The sequence below is a fragment of the Schistocerca nitens genome, chromosome 5 (assembly GCF_023898315.1).
Source record: "Schistocerca nitens isolate TAMUIC-IGC-003100 chromosome 5, iqSchNite1.1, whole genome shotgun sequence".
NCBI classification, from domain to species: domain Eukaryota; kingdom Metazoa; phylum Arthropoda; class Insecta; order Orthoptera; family Acrididae; genus Schistocerca; species Schistocerca nitens.
The window spans coordinates 291,206,450-291,231,143 of NC_064618.1; the positions used below are offsets into that span (position 1 = coordinate 291,206,450).

Genomic DNA, 24,694 nt, shown 5'->3' on the forward strand with positions numbered 1-24,694 from the left:
CTGTTGACCCGAGAAATGAATATGGACAATGTTTTTAAGACCATATTGTTTTTTTGAGTTTAGGTTATGTTGACAGTTTGGTTGTGTATTTGTGAAACCAGAAAATGTGATTATCAAATAGTTGTTTTGCCATGTAGTGTAGCTTGAGTATCAAAGACCTCATTTAATTCAAGCCAGATTCACAAGCTATGAACAGGCTCATGTTGCGAATCTTCCAGCAGCTAAACTGTCAGTATATTTCAGTGAATATTGGTAGGTGCCATAGCAGTATGTTGCATCTACGGAGAGCTTTTTTAGTTTAGTGACTAGAGGACTACAAAACTTTACAAAATTTTGTTTCATTGTCAGTTTGCTATGAGGTATTGAGTTAGTTGCATTAAATTTGCCCATATGTGCACTCTTTCGCCTGGACAGACCAGTCCCTTGAGGATGGTCAGAAAGCCTGAAATCCAGGTCAGATTATGGAAAAAAAAAAAAAAAAAAAAAAAAAAAAGTGAAGAATATTAAAGTTACACAACATGTATCAACTTGTTACCAGTAGGATACTGTAAGATAAGTAGGTCACTAGCTTTTATTGAGGAGCAAACTGTGCTTTAGCATTAGAATTCACCCTCTGCTGTAACTGCTGTCATCATAATAAATAAAAATAAGGGTGATGAAATGTTAAAATTGCTGCTTTGCTAAATCGTGATGATAATTTTGAACATTATGACATAATAACAGATTGTGTGCAAAATTCCAGTAGTGCTGCACACAGATGCCAAACTTCAATGCTAAACTGTTGGAAAACAAGTATGATGGAACTGATATGACTCTACAAGCCTCTGTCAGATTCTCTGGTCATAACTCAGTTTCAGCATGTGAGTTCTTTGTTCCCTGAAGTCAAAGGGAACGAAGGCCAAGGTCTCAGTACAATACAGCAGATAGCTGTCGCAACAAGCTTAGGGGTTTATACAGTGATTTGCCCCTGTTATGTCATTCATGCAGTAATCATGAAGTCTTTTCCTGAAGTTTCTTTCCAATACAGGTCCAAATTAGTGTTAGTACCAATTTATTCTCAGATACAAACATACTTTGCAGGGCTCACTGTGGTAATCTGGCAGGCTCCTCCATAAATCTCTAATTATTACCAGTCCTATCACTTTGTCTACAATTCTTTTACCTGTCAGTGAGAGTGAGTTGCAGTTTCAGTAAAAGGAAATGGATACAGACTAACATCAGCATTAAAAGAGCTGAAAATTAGTAACAGACAGACACAATGAAAAGACTGCTATACATTTAAGTTTTCATCCAAAAGACCTTTTTCTGAAGTAGGAAACATTCACACAAATCGCGCACACACACATGACCACTGTCTCTGGCTGCTCTGGCCGGTCTGCAGACAACTGCAGTTGGTCTTTCAAGTTGAGCTCTGTATTATTGGCTTTCATGATTTTTCGCTAGGTGTGTAGTACAATCTTCTTTATGATTACTGTATTGATTTTTTTGCTATGTTGTGATTTGCGTTACCTCACTATTTATATGATTCTGTAGTTGTTGTGCTATACTTTAGTTCGTCCCCACCCACTACCTTTGTTTTCCCACCACAGTATTGTTAGCTTCAGTATTTATTATAAATAATTTGTATTATTTTGTACTAGAAAGTTATATTATGTCATGCCATAAAAATGTGTAAGGTTATTGCTTGCCATCTTGAAATGATGTTTGTGTTGCTTCTTGGGGCTTGGTACAAGATCAGTGGTCAAAGCCTAAAGACACCCTGGTTTATTGCCATCACCAGCTATCTTTGGTATTGGGATTGTTGCATTCTTCTGTGAAGAAGCGTATTAATATTTCTCAACCATCCTGCATACCAGTTTACAGTTTTGTTATGGTTTGTTATGGCAAGGATCTTGAAACTACGTCTAACTCACATATCTTGCTTTGACTTGGGTGTTTCAGCATCCTGTTAATAGGTTTTTTCCGTTTTTCTGCAAGCAGCAGTTATCTTTTTTGATAGCTGTACATGTTTTAACAGATTTGCATTTCTGTTTTATCGATTCCTGCATTGCCACTGCACTTATCCTGCCCTTTCTTTTAAGTGTGTCTGTTTCATTTTGCCTGTTTCATTTAGGCCTCATCCTAGCCGTTTAAACATGGTTTATAAATCTGTTTCCTATCTTTGTGTAAACTATTTGAAAGCTTGTGCTGGCTGCAGGTCTTTTCTGCATAAATGTTCATTTATGATTATTGAACCAAGTGTTTTCAATGATTAAATCATGCTCTGTGCAAAATTCTACCAGCTGGCTTCCTCTTTTGTTTCTTTCTCGCAGTCTTTGTTGTTCTACTATTTTCGCTGCAATCAAAATCACCTCCCTATCAAAATTAAATTTTAATCTCTCTTGATGTGCTGAACAATTTCTTTGACCTCGTGAGACAAGTTACACAAGTGAAAGATCTAAAATTTCACACTCCAATGCATGTAATGCCAGATTTGTTTGTTTATTTTTATTTTTTTCTGATGGTAATATCCTCCCAACTTGCAAATCTGAATAAGGAACTATTTTACCCATGTAATACTTTATCCAGGAGGATCACATCAATGGTACACCACACTGTAGACGTAAAAGTTCTCTGTAAATATGTAGGGGTTTCAGAAAGTAAGTTACACATGTTGACCCATGCTAAGACTATTGCACAACAGGAATGGTGCATTGTCAGAATAGAGTACATGTTCTTGGTTTTCTGCAGAGACAGTATTGCTGTGGTACAGATAACAAGTGCATCACAGTGTGCAGTTGAAATGGCACACCATCTGGAAATGAACTCCGAAGCTGAAGTATATGGGACAGTAAAATTCTTATAGGTAAAATGTCTAAATTGCAGACAGATACTTTGTGAAAATCTGGAAGAATATAAACAAAATGCAAGGTCATATCTAGGCTTAGTGAAATGGTGCCAACAATTTGGCCATGGCCACACCGACTTGGGTGATACTGGTTGGGAAGTCATTCCCACATACAGATTATGCAATATATTCCTGACAATGAAACTGGGACTCGCTTTCAATGTCTGGAATATATCGTATATATGTGGAGAAGTCCGTGGCAATTACTCAACAATTCATCAGTGGCAGGATACCATACATAAAGTGTCTTGCAGGTCGAGAGAAGTAGAGAAATTAGCTGTGGCAGAGCTCATGCTTTGTTTTACTGGCCACATGATAAAATTCATCAATAAAGAGTTTCCTCTGTGGAGAAGAGCTTCTGTGCCCATTTGTTCAGGGAAGCCATACAAATCCAGCAACATGGGAGTAAATTCAACAACAGAGAGGAAAGCCTCAAGCTCAATGGATCATGGATTCTCATGGTGCATTGAATGACTGTTGCGGTTAGGAAGAGAAGAGTCGCAGTAGTAATCACCAGGGAATAGCCCAGGTATATATAATCTCCAGCTGCTGACTCACCCCCAGTCCATCACTAGCAGTGGAGGGTGAAGCTTTGGCAATGCCACCCACTCATTCCGGTGAAACATCAGAAAAATCATCAAACAGATGTTGACCAAAGAATCTAAGACAGAAGCCAAAGAGTCTACATGTCAACCAGTGATTACTGTGAAACGCGACTGCAATCAGTACACTTAGCAGTAGTTTGAACCTCTTCTGTTTGGTGTGTTGCCACTCTCAGTGGCCCTTTAAGTATTCTATCATCTGTGCTGACAGCAGATCATGGAAATAATAGGATTCTGTGCGTTATCCATTATTGTTTTCTGCTATGTGCACCTCCATGGGCTCTTTAATAATAGAATACCAAAATGAAAGTAGTGACAATCACACTTGTTGTGTTATCATATTCTGATGAATGTCCAGTGCTCAGTAGTAGCAGACTTTGTGGGTCACAGAAGCGGGTGTAGCATTGGTGTCCTGTAAGTCGTTCTGTCACTGTGTGTGTAATTCAACACATATTAGCAATACCACACTGGCAGGGTATTTAATAAACTCTAGCCTTCTGCAATAATAAATAATCTTATATCAATCCAAGTGGTGAAGGATTCTGTCCTAGATGGTGGATGGGTAACCATTTTAATTTGAAATTTCTATGTTATCTTGCTTATCTTAAAAAAGGTGTTATCAGCATACGAAAGAAAAGCTGCATATTGTACTCTCCTTATTAGATTGTTAGTTTTTTGCTTTAAGTGATAGTGCCATGTTAATCTTGTATGTGAAGTATCCATTTTCCCTGTACATTGCTCTTAGGTGGGCAAGTTTCTTAGGCAAACTTTCAGATTCGGAAACTGTGTGTGCTCTTTGTACAAGTGTCTTAAGTACACCCATGATTTGCTACAGAGGATGACAACTCAAATGCAAGTGAGCTTGTGATGAACTGAATGACACAGGAAGCAACTATTTTTCCATCTAACCAAAACGTCCAAGAAAGGCAAACAACCATCTTTCCTGTTTCCATGGTAAACTGGGTGTTCGTGTGGATGAAGTTGCGATACTGTCCAAAAAACCCATTATTTTTTACTATCTTTGGACTTACTGTGAATGTGACATCAACATACCTCCAAGAAATGGTCGCTTTAAGGTTTATTGATTTCAGGGCTGTCTTCTCAAAAACCTCCATAGCATGTTAGCCACCAAGGGAGAAGAGCACTTCCCATGGTGACCCCATCAGCATGTTAAAAAAATTATTGTTAAGCGTAAATTAGGTTGAGGAAAGAGCATACCCTTATGTTTACAAGCAGCTGCAGTTGTAATAAATGCATAAGTCAAAAGAAGTCAGCTCTCATTTGCTCATAAGAAAAACTAATGAACGATGGAATTGTATTGACCTTTCAATGCAACTGCCCTCTTCTTTCTTTCATTCCATATTTCAGTGCAATGGCTTATCTTCATCTGATGCAGGCTATTGAGAATGCTGCCCTGCCATCAAAGTCTGCTTCACAGAACGAAATATTGCATTCAATCTTTTTAAGTAGGTCATTATTTGCCATCTGTCCATCAGAAAACATCCCTATTTCGCATCTATATCTTAGTGAAAAATGGTCACTGAACAGTTTGTGAGGCTCAGTTTAATTTATCGTATGATGCATTCAGAGAAAGACACTATGAAATTTTTGTTCTGCAAGATGAGCTGGCAACTGAAGCATTTTAAATGTAATGTTACAAAAAATAATGAAGATTAGATAGGCATATCAGATAACAAATGAGGAGATATTTTATTTCTTTGATCTCATAATAAAGAGGTACTGAATCATTATTTGGGGAGAAAAGTGCTTGATTAAAGCAAGGTACAGGTTAATAGGACACATCTTGAGTCATCAAGGAGTTATTAATTAGGCAGTAGGGGAGAATATGGGGAGCACAGACTGTAGAGGAAGGCCAATGTTGGATCAAGATTGTATGTGCCAGAGGTCATACAGCACGTCAGTGTCATCAGGGTCTTCAAGAGGCGTGCGGGGAATCGGCATTGCCGTTACAGAACAGTGGCATGTTGGGTAAAAGCCTTCAACAAAGGCCGGCAGACTTTGGCAGACATGCATCGGGCAGGTCGTCCTAACGTCTCAGAAGAAGTAGTGCATGCTGTTGTCGCATTAGTGGACAGTGATCGACGCCATACAATTCGTGAGCTCGCCCACAAAACCGGATTAGCGCATACAACTGTGCTTCGTCCCTGAAGGAACGCCTGGGCATGCTAAAAATTTGCTTCACGGTGGGTTCTGCATGACTTGACGGAAATACAGAAATGGATGCATTACGACACTGCCCAGACGCACTTGGAGTACAATGAGTGTGAAGGAGAAGCATTCGTATGCCGTTTTATAACACGGATGAGACATGGGCCACATTGTATGAGCCAAAACTGAAATGCCTACCCAACGAATGGCATCAGTATGGGTGCCGTGAAAGTCGAAAGAGTGTCAGAGCCCCAGTATGGTGAAAGTTATGGTGATTCTCGTGTATGACTGTGATGGTGTTATCCTAATGCATTACGTTCATCCACGGCATACCGTCAATGCACAGTATTGCTGTTTGTTTTTTGAGCATCACCTGTGACCAGCTTTGCAAAAGAAGCGGTGACACTTTCTGCACAACCCACCCATCATTTTGCACGACAATGCGTGGGCGTATACAGCACAAGGTGTGGCTGCTCTGTTCGGATGATGGGACTGAGAAGTACTGTATCATCCACCACACTACCCAGAGTTTTCTCTAGAGAGAGAGAGAGAGAGAGAGAGAGAGAGAGAGAGAGAGAGAGAGAGAGAGAGAGAGAGAGCAACTAATTTTGGAGGCTTTAAGAATGGGGAATTGAGATTCATGACCATCTTCTGAGAAAGTTATATTGCATCTCATTTGTGGCCTTGAAATTTAGTTAATTTCTTCTGCAAGCTATCAAAAAAAGTAATTTTTATATTCCAAAGCATTCATCAGAAGCTATGAATAATATTATAATTCATACTGCAGAAGAAACATGAGTGCTTGTCACTGAAGACTGTAATGCATGGAGAAGCCTGGAGGTGATCATTTTCTAACTGAGGATGTCAAATGACATTGAAACTGTACTGCTTGTTGTGTTCAAAAGCTGCATCAAATCCCAAGGTTCCAAATTCCTTATATTAGATTAATTCTCTCTGTATTAGTTTGTTCTCCTTTCTGTGCAGTTTCTTACACATGAACTGTTGAATAGCATTTTGTACAAAGTTACTGCTGATAACTAACAAATTTAGATAAGATCAGTCCACTTTTAAAAAGTGATGGTATGAAATGAGCCCATGATGATGAAAATTTCATTTATTTTTTGATAACATTTTTTGCAGAACATTTGTCATCACTCAATAATTTTGTGAGGTGTGAGATTTTTTAAAAGATCTACCTCAGTTCATGGTATCCATAAAATCCCCCCCCCCCTTTCTCAAATATAAATATATTTCTACATTTTATTTCTAATGTGTATCAACTGCTGTATAATGAGACAGGATACTATTTACTTAGAGGGGATACTTGCTTACATAGTTTTCAATCATTTTCTTATTTGCAGGTGATTTATGTTCAGGCATTTATTCTTGTTATACTTGCTGGAAAATTGATGCGGAAAGTGTTCTTTGGCCAGTTACGAGCTGCTGAATTCGAGGTAAGTGTATCTGCTGTTAACATTGAAACCAATAAAAACCATTCTCCTTACTTTTGATGGCGAGGGATGTTATTAACACTGCCAGTCACGGAAACTGGATATCTGTTTTGCAGTAATTTAAACTTTTCTTGGCTCTTGTCCCACCTTTTGAACTGAAGAGTAAACATGTTTTACAATTTGTAAAGAAATTTTTTTTCATGTGTTTACAGCCTTTATGGAAATAATACTTGAGCCATGTCCCACAATGCCAGTTTAACACTTGTACCATCACGTACCGTATGTGCTGAAAGATTGACATCTCGTGTGACATTCAGCACCACAAATAACGTGTCGTGTGGACTGTACATGTAAGAGCAGTTGTTTCCTAAAAAGTTGGATAAATATGCTGTACAAAATCATCAGCTCAGGCAGATGCTCAATCGAAGTCTGTATTTTTCATTCAGATGTCTTCATCAAAGTTTACAGTGCAGTCATGTTTTTCTCAGTAATCACATACAGAGAAAATAACTAGATTATTTAGTTTCTAGGGATTCTTCAGTTTAATAGAATTAATTGTTTTAACCAAGTGTTTAAACTTGTTGTTTTCAGTCTGAAGACTGGTGTATTTGTTCTCTTCGGGTCTATTCAGTACTTTGCCATTGGTTACATGATCTACGCATCAAGGCCTATTCTTCAGCAGTCTTCTGTAGCACCACATTTCAAATGCTTCTATTCTTCTTTTGTGTGAAATGGTTTCACTTCCATGCAAGGCTGCACTTTAGACAAATACCTTCAGAAAATACTTCCTAATACTTAAGTCTATATTCACTGTTAACAAATTTCTCTTCTTCAGAAATGCTTTCCATGCTATGGAATGTAACAACAAGTTTACTGTTCCCAGGCGCTGTTTATTTGTATACACAACACATTTTGAAGGGTTAAACCTCCATCTCCAAGTAGAGTTATATGCCAAAATGAAATTTTCACTCTGCAGTGGAGTATACACTGATATGAAACTACCTGGCAGATCAAAACTGTGTGCCACACGGAGACTCAAACTCGGGACCTTTGCCTTTTTTCGGGCAAGTGCTCTAATGCCTCATTTCCTGTGGGGGAAGCTGTAGAGCTGCCTGAGGGATGATGCAGGAATGTGATGGGGCACGTAGAAGTCCTATTCTAGGTGCAGTTGTGGGGTTTGAGGGATGGGAAGGGGAGCAGAAAAGGAGAGAAGCTGTCTACATCTACATCTACATTTATACTCCGCAAGCCACCCAGCAGTGTGTGGCGGAGGGCACTTTACGTGCCACTGTCATTACCTCCCTTTCCTGTTCCAGTCGCGTATGGTTCGCGGGAAGAACGACTGTCTGAAAGCCTCCGTGCACTCTCAAATCTCTCTAATTTTACATTCGTGATCTCCTCGGGAGGTATAAGTAGGGGGAAGCAATATATTCGATACCTCATCCAGAAACGCACCCTCTCAAAACCTGGCGAGCAAGCTACACCGCGATGCAGAGCGCCTCTCTTGCAGAGTCTGCCACTTGAGTTTTTTAAACATCTCCGTAACGCTATCACGGTTACCAAATAACCCTGTGATGAAACACGCCGCTCTTCTTTGGATCTTCTCTATCTCCTCGGTCAACCCGATCTGGTACGGATCCCACACTGATGAGCAATACTCAAGTATTGGTCGAATGAGTGTTTTGTAAGCCACCTCCTTTGTTGATGGACTACATTTTCTAAGCACTCTCCCAATGAATCTCAACCTGGTACCCGCCTTACCAACAATTAATTTTATATGATCATTCCACTTCAAATCGTTCCGCACGCATACTCCCAGATATTTTACAGAAGTAACTGCTACCAGTGTTTGTTCCACTATCATATAATCATACAATAAAGGATCCTTCTTTCTATGTATTCGCAATACATTACATTTGTCTATGTTAATGGACAGTTGCCACTCCCTGCACCAAGTGCCTATCCGCTGCAGATCTTCCTGCATTTCGCTACAATTTTCTAGTGCTGCAACTTCTCTGTATACTACAGCATCATCCGCGAAAAGCCGCATGGAACTTCCGACACTATCTACTAGGTCATTTATATATATATTGTGAAAAGCAATGGTCCCATAACACTCCCCTGTGGCTCGCCAGAGGTTACTTTAACATCTGTAGACGTCTCTCCATTGTGAACAACATGCTGTGTTCTGTTTGCTAAAAACTCTTCAATCCAGCCACACAGCTGGTCTGATATTCCATAGGCTCTTACTTTATCAGGCGACAGTGCGGAACTGTATCGAACGCCTTCCGGAAGTCAAGGAAAATAGCATCTACCTGGGAGCCTGTATCTAATATTTTCTGGGTCTCATGAACAAATAAAGCGAGTTGGGTCTCACACAGTCGCTGTATCCGGAATCCATGTTGATTCCTACAGAGTAGATTCTGGGTTTCCAAAAATGACATGATACTCGAGCAAAAAACATGTTCTAAAATTCTACAACAGATCGACGTCAGAGATATAGGTCTATAGTTTTGTGCATCTGCTCGACGACCCTTCTTGAAGACTGGGACTACCTGTGCTCTTTTCCAATCATTTGGAACCCTCCGTTCCTCTAGAGACTTGCGGTACACGGCTGTTAGAAGGGGGAAAGTTCTTTCGCGTACTCTGTGTAGAATCGAATTGGTATCCCATCAGGTCCAGTGGACTTTCCTCTGTTGAGTGATTCCAGTTGCTTTTCTATTCCTTGGACACTTATTTCGATGTCAGCCATTTTTTTCGTTTGTGCGAGGATTTAGAGAAGGAACTGGAGTGCGGTCTTCCTCTGTGAAACATGTTTGGAAAAAGGTGTTTAGTATTTTAGCTTTACGCGTGTCATCCTCTGTTTCAGTGCCATCATCATCCTGGCATGTCTGGATATGCTGTTTTGAGCCACTTATTGATTTAACGTAAGACCAGAACTTCCTAGGATTTTCTGTCAAGTCGGTACATAGAATTTTACTTTCGAATTCACTGAACGCTTCACGCATAGCCCTCCTTACGCTAACTTTGACATCGTTTAGCTTCTGTTTGTCTGAGAGGTTTTGGCTGCGTTTAAACTTAGAGTGAAGCTCTCTTTGCTTTCGCAATAGTTTCCTAACTTTGTTGTTGTACCACGGTGGGTTTTTCCCGTCCCTCACAGTTTTACTCGGCACATACCTGTCTAAAACGCATTTTACGATTGCCTTGAACTTTTTCCATAAACACTCAACATTGTCAGTGTCGGAACAGAAATTTTCATTTTGATCTGTTAGGTAGTCTGAAATCTGCCTTCTATTACCCTTGCTAAACAGATAAACCTTCCTCCCTTTTTTTATATTCCTATTAACATCCATATTCAGGGATGCTGCAACGGCCTTATGATCACTGATTCCCTGTTCTGGACATACAGAGTCGAAAAGTTCGGGTCTGTTTGTTATCAGTAGGTCCAAGATGTTATCTCCACGAGTCGTTTCTCTGTTTAATTGCTCGAGGTAATTTTCGGATAGTGCACTCAGTATAATGTCACTCGATGCTCTGTCCCTACCACCCGTCCTAAACATCTGAGTGTCCCAGTCTATATCTGGTAAATTGAAATCTCCACCTAAGACTATAACATGCTGAGAAAATTTATGTGAAATGTATTCCAAATTTTCTCTCAGTTGTTCTGCCACTAATGCTGCCGAGTCGGGAGGTCGGTAAAAGGAGCCAATTATTAACCTAGCTCGGTTGTTGAGTGTAACCTCCACCCATAATAATTCACAGGAACTATCCACTTCTACTTCACTACAGGATAAACTACAAATAACAGCGACGAACACTCCACCACCAGTTGCATGCAATCCATCCTTTCTAAACACAGTCTGTACCTTTGTAAAAATTTCGGCAGAATTTATCTCTGGCTTCAGCCAGCTTTCTGTACCTATAACGATTTCAGCTTCGGTGCTTTCTATCAGCGCTTGAAGTTCCGGTACTTTACCAACGCAGCTTCGACAGTTGACAATTACAATACCGATTGCTGCTTGGTCCCCGCATGTCCTGACTTTGCCCCGCACCCGTTGAGGCTGTTGCCCTTTCTGTACTTGCCCAAGGCCATCTAACCTAAAAAACCGCCCAGCCCACGCCACACAACCCCTGCTACCCGTGTAGCCGCTTGTTGCGTGTAGTGGACTCCTGACCTATCCAGCGGAACCCGAAACCCCACCACCCTATGGTGCAAGTCGAGGAATCTGCAGCCCACATGGTCGCAGAACCGTCTCAGCCTCTGATTCAGACCCTCCATTCGGCTCTGTACCAAAGGTCCGCAGTCAGTCCTGTCGACGATGCCGCAGATGGTGAGCTCTGCTTTCATCCCGCTAGCGAGACTGGCAGTCTTCACCAAATCAGATAGCCGCCGGAAGCCAGAGAGGATTTCCTCCGATCCATAGCGACACACATCATTGGTGCCGACATGAGCGACCACCTGCAGATGGGTGCACCCTGTACCCTTCATGGCATGCGGGAGGACCCTTTCCACATCTGGAATGACTCCCTCCGGTATGCACACGGAGCGCACATTGGTTTTCTTCCCCTCTCTTGCTGCCATTTCCCTAAGGGGCCCCATTACGCGCCTGACATTGGAGCTCCCAACTACCAGTAAGCCCACCCTCTGCGACCGCCCGGATCTTGCAGACTGAGGGGCAACCTCTGGAACAGGACAAGCAGCCATGTCAGGCCGAAGATCAGTATCAGCCTGAGACAGAGCCTGAAACCGGTTCGTCAGACAAACTGGAGAGGCCTTCCGTTCAGCCCTCCGTTCAGCCCTCCGGAATGTCTTTCGCCCCCTGCCACACCTTGAGACGACCTCCCACTCTACCACAGGTGAGGGATCAGCCTCAATGCGGGCAATATCCCGGGCAACCACAGTCTTAGTCCGATCGGGGGATGCGTGGGACGAGCTGGCCGTCCCCGACAAACCCCCATCCGGACATCCCACAGTGATGCCCATTGGCAACAGCCTCAAGCTGTGTGCCCGAAGCCAACACTGCCTGAAGCTGGGAGCGAAGGGATGCCAACTCAGCCTGCATCCGAACACAGCAGTTGCAGTCCCTATCCATGCTAAAAACTGTTGTGCAAAGAACGTCTGAACTAATCTACAGAGAGCGCAAACAAATCGACAAAATTTAAATGGTTATTAAAATACAAGATTGCCTAGTAAATGCAGTAATGCTGCTACTTGCGCACTGCTGACACACTGCTCGGCGGCGGAAGGAGACTATGCAATTTTACACTATTCAGGTACTACAACGCGATGCTACAACTCTCAAATACTAGAATGCGCCCGAAATTTATGAATTAAACAATGCAAGTACCAAAAACACGCAAAGAAATTAAGAATTAAACTATGTAACAAATGAGTGAGCTAGGAGTATACGACATGCTGCTGCAGCTGCTTATCCAACGGCGGCAGGGAGCATACCACGGCAATACTTGCATTTTTACAGCTTCCATCCATTCCATACCAGTAAGTCCCTCCTGCATTTTGTGTATAGAGGAATTCTTCCAAACTACCCAGAATCCCAAAACAATCACCTGGTTCATATTTGTTAATGACACCTTTGTGATCTGGACCAAGGATGAGAACACCGTACCCACATTCATCCAGAACTTCAATACCTTCTCACCCTTTCACTTCTCATGGTCCTCCTCAACCCAACAAGAAACCTTTCTCAATGTTGACCTCCACCACAAGGCTGATTCCATCAGCACCTCTATCCATATCAAACATACCACGGCAATACCTGCATTTTGACAGCTGCCATCCATTCCATACCAATAAGTCCCTCCTGCTCTTGCTTGTTGCATCTTAGTGATGAGTAGTCCCTGTCCAAATATACCAAGGATCTCACTGAGACTTTCACAGACTGAAATTACCCTCTTAACCTTGTATAAAACAGATCTCCGTTGCCTTGCCTCTCCAGTCACGTATCATCTCCCAAATACCTACAATCCTGCCCTAAAGGAGCATTCCCCTCAGGATAACTCCCATCTACACAGTTCAGAAAAGCTGGTGGTGGAGGGGAGCACCAGATGACCCGGATTGTGTAGCAGCCATTGAAATCTAGTGTATTATGTTCAGCTGCATTTTGTGGTGCAGGATGGTCTACTTTGCTCTTGACCACAGTTCGGCAGTGGCTGTTCATCTTGGTGGACAGCTTGTTGGCTCTCATTCCAATATAAAAAGCTGTGCAATGATTCCAGAAGAGCTGGTATGTGACATGGTTGCTTTCACAGGTGACTCAATCTCTAATGGAGTAGGATTAGCCTGTGACAGGACTGGAATAGGAAGTGCTGGTTGGATGGAGGCCTTATATGTAGTGTGCAGGCAGAGCTCACAATTTCTTCGCAGAGTTGGTTAGGGTCCTTTGGTTTGGAACTGGGTGGAGAGTCCCAACCAAAGGATTCGTTGATTCTGTGGCAGTCTTGACTGCAGATTTGCATTATCAGTTGGGGATTTGTAGGACTTCCCTTGATAGGTCAGCAGTGCAGTACACAAAGGAGGCAGCTACTTGGGTAGCGGAGTGCTTGTAAAATGCACACAAGGGTTTTTTTAGGCTAGGGAGTAGTTTGAGGCACTGTGATGAACACTCGCCAGTCAGTATGCAACAAAGGAAATCAGACTGTGTTCAGAGTAAAACACTTCAACTGTAATAATTTTATCAGTAAACTATCAAAGTATTGTTCCATAAAAACACAGGAGAACTGCCGGATATCAGTAACTTCCTGCCACGATATTTCGGCGCAGAGTCTTCTGGCCATCGTCAGGTGAATGCCACTGTAGTAGTACTGGTGAGTACGCACTAAGCTCCGCTATTTAAAGCCTTCTGAGGTGACATTGCGCATGCGCTGCTCAGCGTACGCGTTCATAACGACTCCGTGCGCTGCTCCTCGCGCCCTCCACTGTGAAAGCCTGGCGTATCGGTGTCAGGTCGATTTTCATCTTTATGCAGATAACTACGTCGACTACGAAGTTTCTCTATAACAGGATTCCAAGCAGAGTTCAGCTGATAACCGCTATCTCGATTGATGAGAGTCTCGTTGTCAGACAATCTTATTTCCACAGATTCATTGATAATCGAGCTCCAGAAGTTTGATGTATGGGCCAAAATTTTGGGGCGTTGTAATTCATGGAATGGTCTGTGGAAATACAATGTTCGGCGATTGCGGACTTGGTGGGTTGGAGAAGGCGAGTATGCCGTTGGTGTTCCACAATGCATTCCTGCACAGTTCGTGTTGTTTGCCCTATATATGATTTGCCACATTCACACGGAATTTTGTAAACACCTGGTTTACGCAGACCCAGGTCGTCTTTAACGGATCCCACCAGTGATGAAATTTTGGAAGCAGGGTGAAAGATGACTCTCACTTGATACTTTCTCAATATTCTGCCTATCTGTGAAGAAATATTCCCAATAAATGGTAGATAAACAGTCGACCTGAAGGCCTCTTCCTCTTCCTTGTTCCGTCGTTTGTAGGTCTTCATCACTCTGTTCACTTGCCTAAGTGAAAAGCCATTCTTCAAAAATACTTTTTGCAGGTGTTCCAGTTCCGCTTGAAGACTGTCGGCGTCAGAGATAGTATGGGCACGGCGGACCAAGGTTTTGAGAATGCCCATTGTTTGTGCTTGATGGTGGCAACTAGTAGCTTGTAGATACAGGTCTGTATGAGTGGGCTTTCTGTACACCGAGTGACCAAGTGTGCCGTCACTCTTCCGTCGCACCAAGACGTCTAAAAATGGCAGACAACCATCTCTCTCTATCTCCATGGTAAACTTTATGTTTTCATGTATGGAGTTCATGTGACGTAAAAATTCTTGGAGACGGTCCAGATCATGAGGCCACACTATAAAAGTGTCGTCAACGTACCGCCAAAATACTGTCTGTTTAAAAGTGGCAGAGTCGAGTGCTCTCTCCTCAAAATCCTCCATAAAAAGATTGGCCACCAAGGGAGTCAAAGGACTCCCCATGGCGACACCATCAGATTGTTTGTAAAATTCGTTGTTAAATATAAAATATGTAGAGGAGAGAGTGTGCTCAAACAACGCTGTAATGTCTGCACCAAACATATTGCCAATGAGGTGTAGTCAGTCCACCAGAGGCACCTTTGTGAACAGTGAAACCACATCAAAACTGACCAATAAATCACTACTTTGCAGTTGTAGTGACTGAAGTCTACTGATAAAATCACCAGAATTCTTTATGTGATGTGCACACTTGCCTATCATTGGTTTGAGCAAAGATGCCAAGAATTTTGCTAGGTCGTAGGTGGCTGCTCCAATGTTACTCACAATTGGACATAATGGCACATTTTCCTTGTGGATCTTAGGCAGTCCATATAGTCGAGTTGGAACTTCCTGCTGCATCTGTTTAGAAAGTCTGTCAATCTTGGCAGTTTGCCTTGTCACAGCTTTATCATGGCTCCAGTTTGCTTTAGCCCATGTCACACCATCCACCCAGTCCCACGACAGAGGAGATAGTCTTGCTGCCAATTGTGTCTTCTCTGTTCTGTCTCTGTCCTGTCTTGAATACTGCTCAAGAGTTTGGGATCCATACCTGTTGAGATTAAAGGAAGACATCAAAGCAGTTCAGAGACGGGCTGCCAGATTTGTTACTGGCAGATTTGAACAACACGCAAGTCTTACGGAGATGTTTGGGAATCCAAATGGGAATCCTCGAGGGAAGACAATGTTCTTTTCAAGGAACACTATTGAGAAAATTTAGAAAACCAATTTTTGTAGCTGACTGCAGAACAATTTTGTTGCTACCAACATATATTGCATATAAGACCACAAAGATAAGATACGAGAAATTAGGGCTCATATGGTGACATACAGATAGCCGTTTTTCAAATCAAATGGTTCAAATGGCTCTGAGCACTATGGGACTCAACTGCTGCGGTCATAAGTCCCCTAGAACTTAGAACTACTTAAACCTAACTAACCTAAGGACAACACACACATCCAGATTGTCACAGGAGGTGGACATGCAGGTGCCCAGGGCTGTGCTGAAGAATTGTTTGTATATCCTATCTTGAAAGGAAAAGTAATTTTGAGTTATTATAGAGTTAGTCTGGTGTATGAGGAATAAGATAGTGGGTTTGGAGCCTGAAGGAGGTGGCGTCAACAATGTCAAGTATGAATCCGGAAAGTAAAGGGGTGTATCTTACACGTGGTAGGCTAGATTATGGACAATTGGTTGAAGGTGTTGGTCATTGAGCCCCTAATTCTTTCAGTGGGGGTACAATAACCAGCTACAGTGGTGTGTCAAAGATTTTTGGGTTTGTGGATTTTTGGGAGCGTGTAGAATGTGGGTGTGCCGGTTAATATGGGAGTGAGGAGGGAAATTGATTCGGGGGTTATTGTACCCCTTCTGAGAGAATACCAACAGCTCCAACCAGTTGTCCCTAATCTAGCCTCTCATGTCAGACAAACCAGCCACTTCCTCCATTGGTTCTCCACATTCCTGCCCCTTTACCTCCTGGATCCCTACTCATAACTGTTGATGCCACCTCCGTATACACCACCACCTCTGATACCCATTGTCTTACCGTTACTGAATGCTACCTTTCTTAATGTTCTTCAGCCTCCAAACCTACTGCGGTAATTCTCCTTACTAGCTTTAACCTAACCCACAACTACCTCTCCTTTGAAGGGAAGGTATACAGACAAATCCGCAGCATAACCATGGGCACCTACATGGCACCGTTCTATGCCAACATGTTTATGGGCCATCTAGAGGAGACCTTACTCGCCTCCAAAAATGGCAAACCCCTTGTCTTGTACAGATTCATTTATGATATCTTCATGTTCTGGACTCAGGACCAAGACATCCTATCCTCAGTCCTTCATAACCTCAACACTTTCTTTCCTGTCTGCTTTACCTGGTCCTCCTCTACCCAGTGTACCACCTTCCTGGGTTGACCTCCTCCTCTCTGATGGCTCCATCCACACGAAATTCACCAACAGTACCTGCGTTTCAACAGCTGTCATCCCTTCCACACCAAAAAATCACTCTCATACTACATGGCCACCCGGGGCAGTGTATCTACTGTGACAAGAAATCCCTTGGCCAGTACACTGACCGTCTCAACGAGGCCTTCACGGACTGACACTATCCCCCAGACGTAGTGCAGAAACTGGTCTCCTGTGCCATTTCCTCTCCCCGCCCCCCAAATCCTCCCACTACCCCAAGAACCAGTGACAAAGGAGTGTCTCCTTCATCATCCAGTACCATCCCAGACTGGAACAACTGAACCACATCCGTAATCAGGGCCTAGATTACCTATAATGATGCTCATCACACACTGATATAAGGGACATCCTACGCAAGATCCTTCCACCCCTCCTGAAGTGGTGTTCAGTTCTCCACCCAATCTCCATGAAATCCTAGTCCATCCCTATGCCATTCCCAATCCCAACCCTGTGCCACGGGGATCATATTCCTGTGGAAGACCTGCTCAATCCACCCACTCAGCACTTGCTATTCCAGTCCTGTCACAGGGTTTTCCTACTCCATCAGACGCCAGACCACCTGTGAAAGTAGACGTGTCATATACCAGCTCTGGTACAATCACTGCACGGCTTTTTATACTGGTGTGACTTTTGACCAGTTGTCCACTAGGATGAACAGCCATTGCCAAACTGTGGTCAAGAGCAAAGTAGACCATCCTGTGGCTCAATGTGCAGCTGAACATAACAAGTTTGATTTCAATGGCTTCTTCACAATCCAGGGCATATGGACCCTCCCCTCCACCACCAGCTTTTCTGAACTGTGCAAATGGGAGTTATCCGTGCAACACATTCTCTGCTCCTGAAATTATCCCATCCTCAACCTACAGTAACCTACTATCCCCACACTATCCATCAAACAGTTACCACCCCATCTGTCCTATCACTTCCTCCTTATTCTTGTCCCCTCACCTTCTTCGTATGCCACCCTCTGCCAACACACTTGGCCATTTTTCCCCTCCTCTGTTCCTCTCCTTACAGGCTCCCTGCCCCCACCCCGCACTCCTCTCCACCTCCCTGCTGCACAGCCAACACACTTGGCCATTTTTCCCCTCCTCTGTTCCTCTCCTTACAGGCTCCCTGCCCCCACCCCGCACTCCTCCCCACCTCCCTGCTGCACAGCCTCCTAGTTCCTGCGCACTCCTCCAGACAGTGTTGTTGTTGTTGTTGTTGTTGTTGTTCCCCCCCCCCCCCCCCCCGTACACTGCTATATGTTCCCCTTCCCTATCCCTTCCAGATTCATACTGCGTGACAGTTGCATTCCAGTCTGAGATTCTGTAGATGGCGGTCATGTGTGCATGAGGTGTACGTGCTTGTGTGAATGTGTATGTGTGTGTGTTCCCTTTTCTGAAGAAGGCTTTGGCCTAAAGCTGTATTTGTAACTGTCTTCTCGTTGTGCCTGCCTGCAACTCAGTGTGTCATCTTTACGTTGTGTAGGAATCTGTCTTTTATATTGTTGATATTCCTACCTGGAGTTTCCATTGTTTGTTTAAATAATTCACTATTTTCAAGTGAGATTCAATTGCCCAGCTGTCTGTATCTCTTGTCAAAGACATTGACACATGCTACATGTAAACATTACAGCAGTCAGTACTCCTTTGAATTAATGTCTCATGCTTTTGCGACTGATGATCAGTCTGTTTCCTTCTTTGTTCTGAAATTTGTTTGTGAGAGGGAAGGGGATACAAGCATTTTAGATCTTAAAAATTATCTCTGTGTAATCAAATGCATATATAATCAATAATTGGATAAGTTACAGTACAGCTTTTTGAATGGAAACTATGTTTAAAATTCATGCATCTCAGTATATATCTTCTTAATTTTTGCAGCATCTGGTAGAACGATCATGGTATGCAGTGACAGAAACCTGCCTTGCTTTCACTATGTTCAGAGATGACTTCAGTCCAAAGTTTGTGGCACTCTTCATACTGCTTCTGTTCCTGAAATGCTTCCATTGGCTAGCTGAGGATCGTGTTGACTTTGTAAGTTCCAGAGTCATCACTTTTTCTTTATTTGGAAGAAACTTGTGAGACATTTCTTTCACAGTTATAAATTCCTGTTTGCATTTATCATGTGTGTTTCAGATGGAACGTAGTCCAGTTCTCTCTCATCTTTTCCACGTCCGAATTGTATGTAAGTAAATAATTTGTTTCTGTCTAGAACTAGTACGTGATTCACAACTTTTTTTATTGAGATGTACTAATTTCATATGAATTGTTGAACTACCATTGGGGTGTCAACATGGTAACAGAAATTTTCATGACCACTGTTTCATTAATTGTTATTCTTATTCCTCATTATTCTAATTAATAACTGTGGTCATTGATATACATATCAGTTATATTCTACACATTCTAATTAGTAATAGCTATAAAAATTATCTGTGGGCTCCATATGTCTCCTCTCTGCCACATGAAATCTGTGTTGCCATTCTGGGAAGATTTGTTGTGAAATTTATTGAAAAGTTTGCCCCAGAGATATGGAAAGGTGCCTATGTACTGAGCAGCCAGAAAAATTAGTGCATTGGGATCAGGGAGGCCACTGAAATGTTAAAACACCCAAACATTCTGAATAAAGTAGGTGGTTGTAAACTTGCACCATCATGTGTGTCAGCTATCAGTGCCCAGCAGGCCACACTAACAATTTGAAATCAGAGTATTACTAGTTTAAAAAGTCATTACACACCCAATACTCCACAATATGAAAACAGCAGTCACTGTAATCTACATGCCATTTGTCAACCATCAGTTATGGCCTGTACCAAATTTGGCAACAGTCAGCAGCAGATCCCCACGTCTTCCACCACAGCAAACCAGCCTGATAAAGGTGCCCAATCCTGCCACCATGGGAACTAAATCAGATGAATTTTTTTTTAGTGGCTTAGTATCATGCCGAGTGGAAGATGTCATGATGAAATATAAGTGGATCCTTGACAGGATAGTACACCAGTAGACACAAATGCAAGCCACAACTACCTTGGCTGAAATATCAGTTCTGTTCATCCAGCAACAGTTATCTTACAAATGATGCAGCTGTATACATGAACTTTTATGTTGACAGAACATTCTAATTTATGGAAAATGGTAAAAGAGTGGATTTACAGAATTGTAGACCAAAATCAGTTAAGTGTTGGGTCTGTATTTTTCTGTCTCTAAATATGCTTCCTCAGTCTGGTGCAGGTCATTTAGTGCCAGATACTGCTCTCAATGAAACTTAGTAGTTGATCACAGGTTGCTTAGTGCCAACTCTAGCAGAAGTTACCTAAAGCAGCACAACCCCTAGCATGGAGAGAGGGGTCTGTCAAAAAGGAGAGGCTTAAAAGTGGAGCTGATCAGTGCCTAGTAAGTGCATGAATTTCTCTCTCCTCATCAACAGCTGTGCCCTGAAGCATTTCCTTGCAATCATCTAAGCAGCTCACTGACCAATCTGAGGAGGCAAAGATGGAATAGACAAAAAGGAAGTCACCTTACCTCAGTGAATGGTCAAAGACATCTGAACAGTTACAGCCCAATACACAGTGAAACATTGGCAGGCAGTTATCATGTGCTAATGTGCTACAGCACATTTTTCTTCGAATGTGAACCAGAAATCACTCTAAAATTACACCATTTCTCTTCAAAAGTGAGCTGGAAATGACACTAAAATTGCCATTTCTCTTTGAATGCATGCGGGTATTCAAATAAAATGGACAAAAATGTGTTTCTTAGCGCTCTGTGTGTGAGAACTAGAAACCAGTCTCGAGTGCTGAAATTACAGTTAGCTTCACTATGATAAAGTCAGAGAAGTGATACAGTTGTCTGTTTTCTACTGTGCATGCTTTGATGTAAATCATATATTCTGGCACTAAAAGTGCTATATTACTCACAGCACCAGGTCAATGTTTTTATTTGAAACTGCATGTGGCTTATTGTGCAGTCATAGAGAATGGAGTGATTTTTAAAGCTCTGCTGTCCTGACTCCACTGTAGGCGAGTGGTCTAAAGCTTAGACTGGTAATTTGCGAACCCAGGCCCGATTCCCACTAATACTAACAATTTTTTTCCTTCACAGTGTCGAACCATTAATTTAAAATTTAAAAATAACAGTTTAGTTTACAGATGTAAGCATAATATATTCAATTTATTTATAGTTACTATCTGGTAGGTTGGATGATGGTAAAACAAGTGAGTATAGAGGGAAATTTAGTATGAAAGCATTTTCTGTAGACAGTCTGCTAAAAAGACCATTTTCCAGTAGAATTTTACAGGAGAAAGTGAGACTTAGAGTTAGGTAGATGTACTTCAGATATAAATCTAACAACAGAGGGTATTGGATGAGACTCACCAATTTGGTTTACATAAAAATTTTGAAATAATTTTGAAGTAATTGAAAAATATTTTGATCAGCTTCTTAATTGTGCAGAACAAATTCATAAGCTCAAATACTCCAATACCTGTGAAAATCTAGATGATGATTTACTCCCAACTATCAAAGGAATTGAAGAAGTTATTAAAACCTTAGGAAACTATTGGAGAAGACAGTTACAGCAGAACTTTTGAAATGGTCTCTACCAAAAATTAAAAGAAAAATAGTTATGTAAATTTAATCTTTGATAAAACTTGGAAAACTGAAAAACTCCCAGGAGAATGGGAGGTGGCCTTTGATACATCTGCTACATAAAAAAAGGCAATAAACAAGATGTTAAAAATAACAGAGGAATTTCTTGCAACTAGTTGCATATAACATATTTTCCAAGATTGTACTAAACAGATAGTTTAACAGTGGAGACTAATTTAGGTGAATATCAACATGGTTTTCGAAAGGGCATTTAATGTTCTGGGCAAATATTTGATGTGAAGTGAATCATTTGCCACAGATTACTGAATTCAAAAGCTCAGTAATTTTCTTTGAAATTGTATCCAGAGTGTTGTGCAAGCATAGAGTATGAAGGATTTTTTTTTAAAGCACCATTGTAGTAGCTCCATCATGAGCAAGTTGGTCTAAAGCATAGATTGATAATTTGTCAACCTGAGATTGATTCCCACCAATACTAACATTTTTTTCAATGTTTTAATTTTATTCTGTGCAGTGTTAAACTTTTAATTATTTAAATATATATATATATATATATATATATATTAATTATTTAAATATAGTGAAACAATTCAATTCATATACGTAAAATTAATATATTCCATTTAATCCAACAGTGGAAAATCCAAGATGGAATGTAACAATATTATGAGAAGGAAAGTTGCTACCCACCATATAGCGGAGATGCTGAGTCGCAGATAGGCACAACAAAAAGATTTTCACACTTAAAGCTTTTGGCCAATGGCCTTTGTCAACAACAACAACACACACACACACACACACACACACAAATGCAACTCTCACACACTACTGCAGTCTCAGGCAATTGAAACCACACTGCACCAGGGCATGATGGGAGTGGCAACTGGGGGGGGGGGGGGGGAGGAGGAGTTGGAGGCTCGGGTGGGGAGGGGAAGGGTTTATGGTGAGGATGACGGACAATGAAGTGCTGTAGGTTGAGCGGTGGGCAGGGAAGAGATGGGGAGGGGGGGGGGGGGGGGGGGAGTAGCAGAAAAGGAGAGAAGTAGAGAGAAATAAATAAAAAATAATTAAATAAAAAAAATGGGGTGTGGTGGTGCAATGAAGGCTGTGTAGTGCTAGAATGGGAGTGGGGAAGGGGCCAGATGGGTGAGGACAGCAACTAATGAAGGTTGCGGCCAGGAGGGTTATGGGAACTTCGTTAATTGCTGTCCTCACCCATCCAGCCCCTTCCCTGCTCCCATTCCAGCACTACACAGCTATCAGTCCACCACCACCACCACACACAGTCTTTTATTTATTTATTTTATTATTTTGTTATTTATTTCTCTCCTTTTCCACTTCTCCCCCCCCCCCCCCACCCTTCCCATCCCCCACCCCACCCCATCTCTTTCCTGGCCGCCGCCCAACCTGCAGCACTTCACTGTCCACCATCCCCACCATACTATCCCTCCTCCTCTCCACCCCAGCCTCTTCCTTTCACCCACCCAGTCGCCACTCCCATCATGCACTGGTGCTGCCGCTCGCAGTGTGGTTTCAGTTGCCTGAGACTGCAGTCGTTGTGTGAGGTGTGTGTGTGTGTGTGTGTGTGTGTGTGTGTGTGTGTGTGTGTGTGTGTGTGTGTGTGTGTGTGTGTGTGTGTGTGTGTGTCTACTGTTGACAAAGGCCATTGGCCGAAAACTTTTAGTTTGAAAATCTTTTTGTTGTTCCTGAAAGTCAAAAGGCTATAGGCCACCACATTGTATTGACATGGGTATAATTTCGCATGAGCCACCACTGCAGTGAAAGCAATCTGGTATGGAAGCCACTGAACAGCCTACCATTGTTAGCAGGAAAATCCAAGAAGAATATAGGATAATGGACTTCCATGCCTGTGAAGTGTATTGTGAGTTTGTGGATCACCAGACTGCGTGTCACGTGTTTCATTGTGATTAGCTTAGACTGGATGAGATATACTTTTTGTTTCATATATCCATAGCAAAGAGACTGGCAACAAGTCATAATATAAGAATACACCATAAAAAAGACAGAGAGGGATATATGCTAATGCCCCTTCCACAAAATCCTAAATGATATGGTTCTCATCAATGTGGACTTAGTCAAGAAATTCTTAAACATATTGTTGTTTCTGAGGTAATAACAAATTTGTAACAAAACATGTTAATGTACAATACACTGGCACCATACATCATCTGTATGTAATACTGAACGTGAGGCGTTCATCAGAAGTGGAAGTAATGTTTGGCGTGCTGCAGAGAAATGTTAAGGACTAATAATGTTCACAATATATGTAAATGATTTATTAGAGAGAGAGTCAGCAACATGGTCAGATTGCTTGCTGCTGCTGCTGCTGCTGATGATGATGATGATGTTTACAGGAAAGTATCTTCACTGGATTATCATAAGGAAATGGCTCTGACAATATTTTCACTTTGTGTATTGAATGGGAGTTCTATTTAAATTTAAATGCAGATGAATACGAAATGATGCCCGTAACTAAGAAAGTAATCAATTTTACCCAGGAGTATCCAATTACAAGGTTAATGTAAGCTTTGGAGCATGTGACATTATTGAAGTATCTTGTAAAGTGTGGCAAACCTCTGGTTCCTTTGGCTGATCAGGATAACTGTACATAAGTGGCTTCTAATATTATGATATTGTAGTTTAAGGGCTTATGTGACTTTGATTTGGGAAGAATTTGAATCATTTTTATCTTTGGCATTGTATATGAAATGTAGATAGAACCTCTTATAATGACTGAGAAACTCTTTTTGTAGGTCATGAATTAAAAGTAAGTTTACAGTCATATGAGACTGCAGTGAGAAATCTGATTTATATTCATATATTATGGTTGTAAACATTATCATTGTGCACATTAATTGCATTCTGAATGAAGATGCGGGCAAACAGCTTTATACAGAGGAATGGTTCTAAGAGGAATGGTCAGTGTTCAGGGATAAAACAGAAATGATCATTCAGAGCAAAAAAGTCTA

The 24,694-nt window shown here is 41.8% G+C and overlaps 1 protein-coding gene across 4 annotated transcripts in view; it reads left to right on the plus strand.

Annotated features, from left to right (window-relative positions):
* The window catches only part of LOC126259587 (E3 ubiquitin-protein ligase synoviolin-like), an 80,930-nt gene that overhangs the window by 4,058 nt on the left and 52,178 nt on the right, over positions 1-24,694 (plus strand). For all 4 annotated transcript variants that reach the window (XM_049956496.1, XM_049956498.1, XM_049956497.1 and 1 more), the window contains exons 2-4: positions 7,020-7,112; positions 18,981-19,133; positions 19,236-19,284. In XM_049956496.1, the coding sequence (XP_049812453.1) occupies positions 7,020-7,112; positions 18,981-19,133; positions 19,236-19,284 (295 nt within the window). The remainder of the gene's footprint in view (positions 1-7,019; positions 7,113-18,980; positions 19,134-19,235; positions 19,285-24,694) is intronic.